This window comes from Apis laboriosa, unplaced genomic scaffold (genome assembly GCF_014066325.1).
Source record: "Apis laboriosa isolate Shangri-la unplaced genomic scaffold, ASM1406632v1 scaffold20_cov151, whole genome shotgun sequence".
NCBI classification, from domain to species: Eukaryota; Metazoa; Arthropoda; class Insecta; order Hymenoptera; family Apidae; genus Apis; species Apis laboriosa.
The window spans coordinates 452,806-467,977 of NW_025222327.1; the positions used below are offsets into that span (position 1 = coordinate 452,806).

The following is a 15,172-nucleotide window of genomic DNA, read 5'->3' on the forward strand; positions in this document are numbered from 1 at the left end:
TATGGATAATTTTTATTGATCTGTATAAATTTCTTTATCAAAATTTCAGATTGAATTAATGAGAAAATCATTAATTATTAACTAATAATATCTCAAAAGCAAATCAAGCAAACAAATATGTATTGTGATACTTTAGAAAAAAAATTTTTATTTTTATTATATAACTACAGATTGTCAATAATATTTGTAATTTTAGAATTTATTTTTCATTTAATAAAATTAATTTTTTAAATTATACAAAATATACACAATATTCCATTATTTTTATTTTATTTTTTATTTAGAATAATTTTGTTTAAAAAAATAATTATGGTAAAAATATAATACAAATATAAAAATTAATATTTCATAAATTAAACCAGTTCATTCGTCATTTAAACATAATTAACAAAAGTAATGTTTACTTTTATTAGTCAGTCCCAAATATTAGATGATAAAAGAACTTGTTGTCAGTGCTGTGGTGGTGATGGTGTAGGCTTTGGCATTTTGGATAATAAACCTTGAATTTCTTTCTTTTCATCATATGTTTTCCATAGTTCATATAAATTAATGATATATCGTGCGATTTCTTGAATTTTTTCCATATCAGCATTTAATTCAGCAAACCATGCTTTTAAATCTTTTTGCAATATAACACAAGCTATTTGCAAACACCCTAAAAATATTTTTACATCTTTAACAATTTTAATTATATTTTACTTAATATATATGTTATTAAAGTATTTCTTATTTTTTCTTACCAATAGCTATTTGATGTGGTGGATATAATAAACATACATCTGTACGTAAACTATCATTAATTATACGCCATGCCAATGTAAGTAATTGTTCATCTGGACCTATATCTTGAATAAGAATTAATAAAGGCCGATATGGTTGATATACTATTAAACAACAATCTAAATGTTCCAACAGATAAAATTCACATTCAGAAATATGACTTCCACGATAAGGAAATTCTTGTGAATAAGCATAATTAAATTTATTTTTTACTGAAATAATAATTAACATTTAATAATTTTTTAACTCTAATTTTTCTTTTTTAATATAACTTATTGCATTTTATTATTTGACTATCTTATTTTATTTATTATATGTGATAAATAATATAATAAATAAATAAATATAATTACATACCTACAGTTTGACATGCTGCAATTAATCTATTATGAGAAATAACTCCAAATTCTTCTACTTTTGAAGCTAAGAAAACGGATGTAGGTGCTAATAATAATGGATCTATACATTTTAAACTATTACGAGCATAAAATCTTTTAAAATAAACAGTTGCAGTAGCTATAACTTGTTGTCTGAGTTTTAATTGTTCACCCAATACTTGTATTACTGAAAAAATGTAGAAAATTTTTATTCAAATCGTTTGAAAACAAATGTAAATATATGAATTTGTATAAGTGATACAAATACAGTTACATTGGAGGTATAATAATTCCCTAATCTTCGCAATATTAAGTATTGTCACATTGACAATACTTTCGATTAATTGACTAATCGAACGTTTAGCTTACAATTGGAGAAAAAGATGAATAATTTTTGATATTCTTCTTCTGTAAAAATTGAAAGATCATGTTGTCGTTCTCGCACTAAGTCTTGTTTATCAAGAAGCCATTGTTGACTAAAAGAGATATTTATTTATTTTATAAAGTAAGAATGAAAAAGAAAAGTTTATTAGAATATTCAATATCTTACTGATGTGAACTTTGCCAAAAATTACCAGCCATATTACTATCAAATTATTATCACAAAAATAAGCAAGTCTTATATCACCCTATACGCCTGATTATCGTCCGATGATTATCTCCAGATTCTATAATAATCCAGCATATAATAATTTGGCATTTATTCATTTGATTTTTATTTTAGTCACTGCTTATTTATAAAATGTAATACAAATCTTATAAACGTCAACATTTTCGCGGTCACTAGCATTATTTAAATTTATATCTCTTAAAAACTTTGTATGAACTTTTATTTACTAATTTCAATAAATTTGAAGATGACTGTACTATTTGATGTTAAATTTCTTTATTTTAGTGTCTTCAAATTTCCCTATATTTTCTGCAATATTATTTGTTGAAAATTAGCCTTTAATGAGTTAGATCTTACAATAGTAACTTTTTGGTGACCGGAAATACTTAAAAAGACGTTTTTCCGAACGTAATATAACGCGGTACAAATAGAAGTTTTAATATTTTAGATATAACATGTTTTTATAAAACTTTATCGACATATTTTCTATAATAAAATATATTAAGTATAAAATAAGTATACATATATATAAAATAGTTGAAGAAAAATTGATTTATATTATGTTTATTTCTGCGTGGGAATATAAAAATAGTAAAATGTACGTATATTTTCTATTGTCAATGAGAATCATCGATCATTAATTATAATAAATAATAAATTTTATAGAAATAAATTAAGAAATTGTATTAAAACAAAATTATAAAAATAATTTTAATATTATTATAACATAATTTAATATTTTTTTTACTTTTTTTTTTTTTTTACATATATATATATCTTTATATTTTAAATATGCTACAGATATCTTTTTTTTTTTAATAATAAAGAAATGTACTTTACAACTTTGCATCTAAAAGTTATTAAAATGAATTTAGAAAATATCGATAATGAAAAATATATTAATAAATATTTGTTTGTTTATTTTATAATATAATTATATATAATTTATATGCATTATAATTTTTATTTTTTTAATTGAATTATATTATATTGTTTAATACTATCAATTATTAATTTTATTGATTTTTTTCTTTGAATTTTTATATTTTTTTTTATTTTTTATTTTTTTTATAAAAAAAATATATATTATATTTTTAATATTTCTGAATATATATTATTAAATTTTATATTCAAGAAACAAATTAAACATGATATGATATAATATTTAGTATAAATTTATATTATTAACGATTCATAATTATGAATTAACAATGGCTAGATAAATGTACTAGAAAATCAACGTTTCAAGTTCAGGGACGTATTTAAATATACAAGCCTATAATAAAGTAATAGAGTTAATTTTATATTTTATATAATAAAAAATTTTATAAAATAAAAAATATTTAATGTATATTTTGTAATTAATTATATATTAATTAGTGAATATAATATAAAATTTGTGTATTAATATTATTTATTAATATATGATATAAAATTTAATTTAATAAAATGAAAAAAATATATAAAAATAATAAAATATATAACAAGTATTTATTAAGAAGCTACACAATTTTCATGCAAAATGATTTTTATGTAAATTTAAATATAAAAATAATAAGACATTAAAATATATTTAATATCTTAAAAACATTACAGGATTGTGAGTAATTTAAACGTACATTGTCCGCCATAGAGAGTTAGCGCGCTTAATTATTAACAAGACTGTATGAACAGCATCGATGAATGAATCCTGTTGCGCAGACCGGTAGCTTTCATTGTAAAAGCGTCGATAGCTACCATATAGTCAGTCAGTTTCACGGGGTGAACGTCGATGCGTGAGTTTCGTCAAATATTCTTTTTTGTATTTAGACTAAGAATTGTAATCAAAGAGATTGTGCGATATGATAATATTTGGACAATATGATTAGTATTTTTATTAATGAAGGTATGCTAAAGAATATGCAAAAGAAGAGATGTTTTCGAAACGAAAGCGACGGTCGGTAAAATCTAAAGGGAGCAGGCGTGGACTGCGAGTTCAAGTCGGGCGTGGGGATGAACTCTACGGGGAATGCGAGAGGGAGGAGGACTGGGGCGCTTCCTGTGGTTGGCACTAGCCTAAAAAAGCTCCATAAACAGAATCGCGGCCGAATGTCTTTTCAATGCAACGAAAATGGTGAAGTGTGGGAAAAAGTGGGCATTGAGTAAAAGCTTCGACAGCTCGAATCATGACAGAGGCGTCAGAGGAGTAAGTAATATTATAATGTCTATCGTACTTTTTGATAATTCTTTCGAAACCTGACTATGTTCATGACTATGGCTTAAATTTTGTATTCCTTGATCATGTTTGCAATGCGGTACTTGACAGTTCTGTCTGATCTCATCTTATTCATTCTCCTGTCAACATTTTGCATATCTATTAGTTTGCTTTAAGTTCTTCAAATTTTTTATATTTGAAACAATTCTTTCTTCTTGAAAATGTGTCATATTCATTGGATATCTAAAAATTTACACAAGTAAACGTATGATTTCGGTCAAAGTGTTGGTGTGTTATCCTATGTCCGTGTAGGGGTGACCGTTCATTCATTAAATCGATGTCAGCGCGTAACATCTGCTATCTCGTATATAACAGCGATTCTTCGCTTTCGCATATATGTCGGTCTTGCGCGTTTTTAAAATATCTTTAAAGTAATTTCGATCTTATATTGGTTCCAAATTTTCTTATTAAGTAAGAATTTGTGAATAAAATTTAATTTCTTATAAATTTTGTTTAGTATATTTTATATAATTCTATAATATTATTATAGAATTATAGTTAAAATTAAAATATATCATATAAATCTTCATGATAAAGTTTTTATTTTCCATTAAATAATAATATATATGTGAATCTTATTTTTTTAAGTTAATAAATATATTTGTATTAAAAATATAATAATAAATCAATTTTGTAATGTGAATTTATAATATTAACTTTTTTTCTTTGGCATTTCATTTTTAGTGGTAACTATTTGGTGAGGGTTCGTGCCCAGGTAATGACAAGGGATGATAGTTCAGGTGGTTGGGTTCCTCTAAGTGGCGGTGGTTTAGCAAATGTTTCGGTTAGACGAAGACCAACTTCTTCAGGTGGACATCAGTCTAATAATACCAATGGATCTGGTATTTCTACTACGACTGCCTCTACTACCAACACTACACAATCTGTATCTACTACAAGTATCACTAATGCCCAAAATCATGGATCTTCTAATAGTTCTCCACCTGGTGCAAAAAAAAGACATGAATACCTTATTTATGGGAAACGCATCACTGATCAATCAGTAATAAATATATCTATCACTAACTATATATTATAATATTATAAACATTTAATACATTTTATGTATAATTTATGTATTTGTTGTAAATATAATACATTATTATTTTTTTGTAGGTTGTTCTTAGTTGTACAATTAAAAAAGATTTTGAATATAATAAGGTAATGCCAACTTTTCATCATTGGAGGACAGGAGAGAAAAGATTTGGACTAACATTTCAAACAGCTGCAGATGCAAGAGCTTTTGATAAAGGTGTTCGTACAGCTGTTGAAGAATTACTAGAAGGTAAATTGTTAATTTAAATATAATATTTATTTTAATAAATTTGATAAAGATGATAATGATAAAATTTTGTATTAATATTATTTTATATTTCATTATTTGTTATTTTATTGCTACTTTTTATGGAATATGTAAATGGTAAGAATGTTAATTGTATTTTGAATATTACTAAAATTTAATATTTTAATTTTATATAAGTATATAAAAATATTTTCTTTTTCTTTATATTTTTTATAATTCAGGACTGACCAATTCAACATATGACAATTCATTAGATGCTGGTGATGAGGATGTTTTTATGGTATGTATCAAATAAAAATGAAGAAAATAGTAACATTGAAGTAGTAACATTAATATTGAATTTATTTATTAATATTATGTATAATTATGTTAATATATAATTTATTTTATAGACTTTAAATTTACCCGTGGAACCACCAGAATCACGTCCATCATCAGATACTCCTCATGGAATACGAGTGCCCAATTATCAATCCCAGTGTTCAGATCTTCCTGATTCCCATAAACCTATTCATTATATTGGTGGACCATCTATAAAAGTGCCACCATCTCAGCATCCTTTGGCAACAACTGAAGATGTTGGATCAGATAGCTACTCTTATGTGCAGCTCACAACACTTAATCATGAATATTTATATCCTATCATTGGTGATCATAAAGGAGATCGATTAAATAGACATAATACCAGCAGTTCTTTGAAAAAACCAGATATTATAGTATCTCAACCTTCTAAAAATACTATGAAACGTAACGTTCGATTACGATGTAAACATTGCCAAGAATTATATACAGAGCAGCACAATCCTAGGGGATCTTGTGAATATGCACCTGATCCTATTAGACGAGGAATCGCAAAAATTTCGTGTCTATCTTGTGCTCAGGGTATGTTATATCACTGTATGAGTGATGCTGAAGGTGATTTTGCCCAAAATCCTTGCAGGTGAGTAAAATCTATTGAAATATTTATTTCGATTATTTTTATTTAGCTTTTTTAAGATTATCTAAATTTTTCAATAAGAAAGTTTCAAAATATAGATGTTTAATATCTATAATGTATTCAATAGTTATTTGACAATTAAATCACTACAAATTACAATTACTAATTAAATTACCACATATTTTTGGGATGATTTTATAATACATAATTAAGAATACATTATAAATCAATATTAAATTATACAGTTGTAGTACAGAAGAAGGATGTGGACGCAGATGGTTTGGTTTGGCATTATTATCACTGATCGTTCCTTGCTTATGGATTTATCCTCCACTAAGAGCTGTTCATTGGTGTGGCACGTCCTGTGGCATGTGTGGAGGACGTCACCATCCGATGGAATAACTGGAGGAACCCTTTGATATCTCTGCTCCATACTCAGTTCAACCAACTACTGAATCAACCAACTTTTCTTCATCACGTGGTGCTGTGGCTAATGTGTATGAATGTCATGATCTGAGTATGGGTCGTTGTCAGAGGTATCAAAGGGGTAGACAGCTTCCAGTACATGCACTTATCCATCAGCGTCATCTTTGAAATAATTTATTTCAAACAAACCAAAAAAGATATGAGCACAAATTGTCGCATTTAGCTCTGAAACCATGTATATTCCATACATTTTGTATATTTTATTAGCAAATGCATTATTTAGACACATCTGTACATTAAACAATTTGGACGTCGTTTAGTATTTACTCTGAATGATTGGTCCAATAATATTATCTGGACTGACCAACTATTTGTGATACATGGTGCACACTGTGAGAATTCAGTCAAGAAAAGAAATGTAATTTGTTATTCCCAGTTTGAAAGCTAGTTTTCGTCTCGTATGAAAATGATAAGGAAAATGTTTGCTATATTATAAGATTAAATTTTACCGTAATTGTCAAGAAAGAGAAATATAGAGAAATAAATTAAAAGTTTTTATTCTATTATAAATAAATTAAAAATATTATTTATTAATTTTTTTATACTTTAAATTTCATCAAAGAATTGAAAATATTGAAGTTTTATTAATTATAATATTACTATTATTATTATATAATATTATTTGAATTATTTTCTGTTTTTTTTTTTATTTTTAATCTTGTAAGATCTTGTATATTATTTGTATATTTGAACCCAGTGTTGATGACATCTATGTTATAGTATTTTATATAATTTTTCTACAAGAAATAATTTGAATTAAATTCAATTTAGTTAACAAGATGTGCAAAATGTGTGTGTATGTTTATATTTTAAATTTTAAATATTTAATAAAAAAAAGTATACAGAGATTTTTAATCTGCTTCAGTAATTAGGTCAAACTGGTTAATAAAAGCTAGTTGCACTTTCACAAATATGTATGAAATTCATAATTAAATTGTATCATGTTTTATCAAAAATATTTATAATCATTCAAGAATGATTCTGAATATCTAGTGGTAAATAATTTTGTTCACTGATATGCAATTTCGTTTTTAAGGTCCTTTCGTATTGTGCTCTTTGTATCTACAAAATATTAATAATTATATAAACTCTATAGTCAAGTTATCTGTTAAATGGAATTTCTTATGCTACTATGTTGGCACAATGTTAAATGCTAAATAATATCAGTATTTACTATTTACTAGCATGGTACTTTTAGTACTATTGATCTTATTGTTACTTCATACATACTGAAGATAAGCTTATAAAACTTTAAGTACATGTATTGTCAGTTTGAGGCTTATTATGTATTGGAATATACTTTCAGTTTAAAATTTTATCATATTATAATTATGTATATATTAAAAAGATAATTTATATTAAAAGATAATTTTATGCAATGTTTGCATGAAATTGTTTACAGATTTAAAATTTTCTATTTTATAATATATTATAGTTTTCTAACATACATATTTGGCATTCTTGAAAAAATTCTGATTTATTGTATTATTTTTAATTATTTTTTATAACTGTATTAGTACCTAAGAGGTATTTCATTTCATTCTATATATTTTACAATTATTGAATTATATGGATTTTTTGGAATATATTTATATGAAAATTAAAATATTTTTGAAAGAAATGCAGTTAGTTTTTAGTATGCAATAATTTTGCTTATTGATGATTTGATTATACATTTTTTATAAGTATTCAACTTCATGAATTATAATATGTGATTTTATTCAAAAATTATTTAAAAATTTGAATTATATATTCAAATTTTAATTTTATTGAAAGAAAATTAATTCTAAAATGCTATGAATTAAGCATAATACAAAAATATCTTGCTCATTCTACATGACCATAGATATTAATGCAAGAAAACTAATAACAATTTAAAAAATTCAAAATTCAAAAATGATAATAATTACATAAAATCAATGATCATGTTATGAATGTCATAGAATGTTTTTAAATTATTTTTGAAATGCAATTTTTAATAAATAAGAAAAGTGCAACTTTAGAATAACAAAATAATTTATTGATCAACAACTTTTATAGACATTTAATTATTAAAAAAAGCAGTTATTGCAAAAATATTTTTCAAATATACATAAAATGAAGAATTAATTATTATTATGAATAATTTTCATTATGCCTTATGTTTCTAGTCCGATAATGATAATATATTTTTAATTCATTTTTTAAATTAAAATATTTTATATCAAAATTGTCTTGAACTGAAAATTTTAAATGTATCTATAGATTTTATTTGTGTAATTTTGTAATTGATTAATATTATTTCATATATAATGTATTATATATGAAATTTAATTTTATATTTAATTTTAATTATATTTTTTCTTTTTTTTTTTGATTTATAATAATTTTATTCTTTTTTATAATTATTGTTTACTGATTTTATGTGACATAGTTAAATGCTTCAAACTGCATTAGCAACAAATTTTATCTGCTACAAGTTGATTATTTCATGAACACACTTAATGATATTAAAATATTTTATCTCTCTGAGCTTCATATTTTTTTTAAATTTAAATATAATTATCATAATTTACAAATACATATAAATAATTTTTAATAATTTTTATTAATAAATATAATATTAATTCTGTTGTGTGAAATGATATATTTATTAAATTAAATTAACTACAAGTATATAAATATAATAGTTCTTTTAATAGATGAAAAGGAAAAAGAAGATACATTTCATAATCAAAATGCTTCCAACCAAATAATGATTTTATTTTGATAATAAAAAGATTATATTTATATTTATTTAATAAGCTCAGTGAGATATACAGAAATGATATAATTATGTTGCTTTTTATGTTGTATTATAAATTAATTATTATTGGTCAGGATTTGTTTTATACAAAAAATTATAGAAGAATATTATTATAATATTATAAATGCTTCACGACAGAATTTTACTTAAAGTTTAAATTATGTAAATATTAAATTATTTACTGCCATAAAAAATTGATAGTTTACTTTGATATTGAAGAAATTTCTTATTTTTATTGAGTTAAAATATTCCATTAATATATGTAATGTAAACAGTTTTTTTCTATATATTTAATTAAATATCACGATCTATTTTTAGTTATAAATAAGTACAAAAAATTATTTTTTCAATAAGTCCGTTGTGATGACTCATACCAAATGAGAGATACATATATGTAATCATTTTGACAATGTAGTTTTGTATGATATTGTGTGATTGAGCGAATGTATTTCTATTTAAATTCTTTTAATTATGAAGTATGACTGTAGGTTGCGATTGATCCGAGATATTACAACGTGTCTATAATTATAGTGATCAATAATGAACAGAAAATATAAATAAATATAGTTTGTATGATAATTATATAACAATGTTGATGATGATAATTATCGACACAAAGACATGTATGGATGCATAAAAAAAGTGCAAATTGCGTACGCATATAAATATAGGTAATGAACGTGAGAACGTATGCACATATAGAGAATATGTACACAAAGTTATTGTGAAAGTTGTCAAACTGGGAAAATGCATAAAGGTGCCTGCCAGAAATGAAAAACGTGTAAACACATTAGTGGCAGTGCTCAAATGCGATCAGTTTGCAAAAAAACTTATAGAGTATTTTCACTGATGTAAATGCTGCAAGATTAACAAATACAATTTTAATTCACGGATTCATTATATCATAAATGTTTAAATCTTGTATCATTGTAATTAAAGATATGTATCATAATCCAAATGTATAAGAAATAAATATATTGTACCATGACAAATGTCATATAAATCAAGTTTGTTGTTCTAAAAGTTTATGAAATACATTAAAGTACATTCTGAAAATATAATGTTTTTTTATAATTCATTAAATATTCATTAAAAAAATAAGAAAATATAATATTTAATTTATATTACACTTAAATTTTATACATAATAAAATAAAAGTTTATAATTCTATTAATTATATATGTAGATAGAATATATACATATTAATTCAAATATAACATACAAGTAAAATCTATATTAATCTATATTAATGTGGAGTTGGTGTATGACCATCTACATAGAAATTTCTTGTTGCTTGAGGTAGTTCCAATTCTATGCCATCTAATTCTTTTGTTAATATAATTTGACAACCTAAATATATTAAATTGTTTTAATATCTTGAATGAAATTAATATTAAATATTAAATTATATTATACTATAATTTATTTTTATGTACCTAATCTTGAATTTTCTTTTAAAAAAGGAGCTAAATCTAACAGATCCTCTTCTTTTTCTTCAGCCATTGGGAGTTTATCTGTATAATCTTGATGTACATATACATGACAAGTGGTACAAGCAAGAGATGCTTCACAAGCACCTTCCATTTCAATTCCATATCTATGGGCTAAATATAATATATTATCTCCCACTTTTCCTTTTACAGGTATTCTTTTTCCCATTTTATCAATAAAAGTAACATTTACACTATAACATTTAATAAATTATATTAATTAAGATATAATAGATTTTATATTTTAATTCTTTTTATGATATAGAATTATGATATTTATCTATAATGATGTAATATTCATATATGTAATTTTACCTACATATCAGCTTCTGATTTTGGATCTTCCATTTCATATTCACCAAGAAAGGAATCTAAAAATTTAGTTTATTATAAATATAAAATAATTTATTTTTAAACAATTTAAACAATTAAAATTTATATTGAAGTTATTTCTATCACATGTGGTAAGTTATATTTAAATATAGTTATACTTACATTTTGACGTATGGATATCGAAATTTGATATTACTATTGTTTGATTTATTGGTAAAAACGATCTTTGTATTAATCCTTTCCATGTTGACAACTTTGTAAGAAATGTCATTTTTATATATTTTTAATTCTAACTTTTATTACAATTATACCGCGAACATTTTACAAACAAAAGCATTACTTTTATCCCAATGATTATAAGGAACAAAGATAAGAAACTTAATATAAAAGATAGACATTAAGGCATTAAAATAAAGGTTAAGACAATTGTTACTATTGTTTCATATTACTAGTGAAATTAAATAAATTTATTCTTTTATTTTTGATTGATTTCAATAAATTAAATTAAATGAAATATTGATTTTTTAAAACGAATTTTGATTTTATTATTCGTATCTAAATAAATTTATCAGTGTAAGATATATTTGAAAAGTTGGTATTATTTTATGCACATTTTATTTGTAGTAGTGAATTTTTCAATATTCGCGTGCGACATGCAACAATATAGTGAATTGACAGGTGCTTGATGATAGAATATAGTGTTACGTTTTTCGTGTTTTTTTAAACTTTATTACCATATTATTACCGCATTATTTATTTCTCGTAAGTGTTTTAAGATTTTAGAAAATTGCCAGCGATGCAATGTATCAAGTTTTCATTAGCGGATACCGTTTGGCCGAAGTGTCACACGGCAAGCCCTATTATGTTTACTGTATTGAGGTTCTGGAATCAGAAAGTGGTATTCGATATTTTATCGAAAGAAGATACAGCGAATTTAACGCGTTACATCGCACGGTATACATTTTATTTTTATTGCAATCTTAATATTTGTATTAATATAATTTTTATTATGTAAAAAAATATCAAACATATATCTAACATATATCTAACAAAATCTTATTTTTTTTGCATTTAATTAATTTATTTTTAATTTCTAATTTTATTTTTTAAAAATAATATTGAAATAATAATATTGATATATATAAATAATATATTTTTAGACATCATGTTAATATTTATTCTATATAATATTTAAATAATTATTATAGAATTAAATTAAATTAATAAGGTACTCCTAATAAATTTCATATTATAGAGAAAGAAAAAAATAAGATATATCTTTATTTTTATTTAATATCTTTTTTACTAAACAAAGATAATGTTTCTTTTATATTCTTTTTCCATTCACTTTCGTTTGTATAAATAACCTAGATCAATATTCATGAAGATATACATATAACAAAATATAAATATATAAATATATAGATTATATAATAACATATAATACTTGTGTTTATATTACAAATTATATTTAGAATCATATTGGAATCGTTTTTGTTGTAACTAAATTTATACATGGTAGTATCTCGAAATTTATTTCATTTAATCATTTTAATTATTTGCTTTTTAATCAAATTGTTTTTAATGTTATGCATGTATAATTAATTAAAAAGAATAAAGTTAATTTTATTTTATCATGCAGTATATTTTTTCAATAACATATGATTAATCATTTTAATAACGCGTTATTTCATCAGTGTTTGAGCGATATATGATTTATGTAGTTGGGAGTTCTTTATATTGACTCACTATAAAATACTACATTTCACAATACTACATAACTATATGCAATTTCCGATTTCTTTTAGAGAGCAATTGGATTGCTCAAAAATCGCGAGTGAAATAAGTAGTAAAAATATCTAATAGGTGTGTGTACAACATATTAATTTGAAGTAATGTTCCAGATTGTAAGTTATAAATATATATATATATAAAACATTTATTGTTATATATATATTAAATTCGTTTTTATTAATTATTAATGAAATTTTAAAATTTGTGAAATTTTTATATAAAAAATTTATTAGATTCATTCAAAATTTCTTCTATATAATAGAAATATGATAGAATAGAAAGTATTTATTTGTTAAGATAAAAATTTAAAAGTCTAAAAAAAATATAAATAATATAATGTAAATTTAAATAATATAATGTATAATTTTAAATAATATAATGTATAAATTTTAATTTATTCATTAAATTTTATACATCTAAAAAAACAAACTTTTTTTTTTAATTTAAAATTATATGCTATGTATAAATTATATTTTTATTTATTTTTAATATTAATAAATTATTCAATTTATACAACAATATTATTATTTGATTTATTTTAGTTACTTATAGCATAAAATTATATATACATATAATATATACATATAAATATAATATGTACATATATATATATATATATATATATATATTTAAAAACCAATAGTATGTCTATATGTGAATTTAATATACATATATATATATGCATACTATGAAAGTTTTTTCTAATATTTTTTTAAATAAAATAAATAAAAATTATTTGTAATACGATTTTTTAAAAAAAATTGGAGAGACAATATATTAATAAAATATTGTGCATTTTAAATTTTATTTTTTTCTTCATATTTTGATGATTTATTTGTTTTAATGCATCAATCAAATTTCATCAAAGTTTATTAACATTCGTTTCATTACAGTTGAAGAAAGAAAACGCGGAAGTTGCTCCGTTTCCGCCAAAGAAGGTAAGAAATTGCCAGCCAAAAGTGCTCGAGCAAAGGCGAGCCGCATTGGAATTGTACATTCAAAAAATGTTAAGGCTTTCAACTACGAAGCAACAGGTTCTCAATTTTCTGGGCATAGAAGATCGAACATCAGGTGTGTCATATAAAAAGTATGTAGATATTTATTATTCTTTTTTTTAATATAAATAATAAATAAATTTATAATTATGATTATAATCAAAATATTAAAATTAAATATATAAATTTTAAATATCTTATGAAAAAAGATAAATTTTAATTTTTATAATAATTTATAAAATAACATTTACTTTTTTTTACAAGCTTAAATATTCTACTTTTGCATGCTATTTTTTCGTATCATCTTAACATAAAAATATTCTATTTCAGTACGTTTCAATACAAGGATACGGAAGATTCGCAATACGTTGACACCAGTGCTTTTAGTCATCAACCTGTATTAACTTTCCATTACGATCCATACGTTGAGTCTGGTTCTACGTCGAATAGTCTTCCAGATATAGTGATTAATGGTGTGCTTTCCGGAATATATAAGTCCTGAGAAGCTTACCTTAAGTTGCTTATAATGATATCTCCCATGAAAAATACTATATTTTATGGGAAATTTTAGCTCTCTATTATAAATCGCATAAAAATTAAGGAGGCCGTTTTTATCCATTATTTTTATCTCGCAAAAGATAAAACGGTGGGTGTATGTCGATAAATATATACATATGAAGAAATAAGTGCTTCCATTTTATACATATTTTAATGTCTTTAATTTCATTATTGTCGCTATATGCAACAATTTCTAATCTCTTTTCGATTAACGAAGAAAAGAAGAAAGAATTTACAATCTTGCGTTTGAATCAATCAGTCATTATTTTCTCAATCTGCGATATATTTAGATAACAAGAGTAATTTCTTATTAGTGTATTCAAGATATGCGAAAAAATATACGCTCTGTTATATTTGAATCATCGTCTTGTTTATTTCATCTCATTATTCTCAGAGTTTACATTATTTGTGACATTCATCTTAATTCTATTTAATTTTACTGGATATTTGGATTGTAAATGTAAATATAA

At 23.1% G+C, this 15,172-nt stretch overlaps 4 protein-coding genes across 6 annotated transcripts; 2 read left to right on the forward strand and 2 right to left on the reverse strand.

Moving 5' to 3' along the window:
* Positions 1-278: 278 nt before the first annotated feature.
* On the reverse strand, positions 279-2,013 carry LOC122712750 (cyclin-C). Of its 2 annotated transcripts, none has more exons than XM_043932606.1 (5): positions 1,708-2,013; positions 1,527-1,633; positions 1,138-1,344; positions 741-845; positions 279-655 (listed from the first exon to the last, which is right to left on the reverse strand). In XM_043932606.1, the coding sequence occupies exons 1-5, from the start codon at positions 1,737-1,739 to the stop codon at positions 450-452; spliced, it is 657 nt and encodes a 218-aa protein (XP_043788541.1). In that variant the 5' UTR covers positions 1,740-2,013; the 3' UTR covers positions 279-449. The 2 variants fall into 2 exon arrangements, with proteins under 2 accessions (XP_043788541.1, XP_043788540.1); XM_043932605.1 differs by having other exon boundaries at positions 741-992.
* Positions 2,014-3,804: 1,791 nt separating this feature from the next.
* LOC122712745 (sprouty-related, EVH1 domain-containing protein 3) lies at positions 3,805-7,276 on the forward strand. 2 transcript variants are annotated; one of them, XM_043932597.1, is made up of 6 exons: positions 3,805-3,952; positions 4,706-5,024; positions 5,138-5,306; positions 5,546-5,604; positions 5,717-6,264; positions 6,507-7,276. In XM_043932597.1, the coding sequence occupies exons 1-6, from the start codon at positions 3,933-3,935 to the stop codon at positions 6,661-6,663; spliced, it is 1,272 nt and encodes a 423-aa protein (XP_043788532.1). In that variant the 5' UTR covers positions 3,805-3,932; the 3' UTR covers positions 6,664-7,276. The 2 variants fall into 2 exon arrangements, with proteins under 2 accessions (XP_043788532.1, XP_043788533.1); XM_043932598.1 differs by having other exon boundaries at positions 5,579-5,604.
* A 2,496-nt stretch (positions 7,277-9,772) lies between these two features.
* On the reverse strand, positions 9,773-11,709 carry LOC122712754 (adrenodoxin-like protein 1, mitochondrial). The gene is made up of 4 exons (XM_043932610.1): positions 11,518-11,709; positions 11,342-11,393; positions 10,969-11,216; positions 9,773-10,882 (listed from the first exon to the last, which is right to left on the reverse strand). Exons 1-4 carry the CDS (start codon positions 11,624-11,626, stop codon positions 10,779-10,781), a joined length of 513 nt encoding a protein of 170 aa, XP_043788545.1. The 5' UTR covers positions 11,627-11,709; the 3' UTR covers positions 9,773-10,778.
* A 172-nt stretch (positions 11,710-11,881) lies between these two features.
* LOC122712753 (sorting nexin-24-like) lies at positions 11,882-15,061 on the forward strand. Its single transcript, XM_043932608.1, has 3 exons — positions 11,882-12,309; positions 14,043-14,236; positions 14,475-15,061. Exons 1-3 carry the CDS (start codon positions 12,157-12,159, stop codon positions 14,644-14,646), a joined length of 519 nt encoding a protein of 172 aa, XP_043788543.1. The 5' UTR covers positions 11,882-12,156; the 3' UTR covers positions 14,647-15,061.
* Positions 15,062-15,172: the final 111 nt, after the last annotated feature.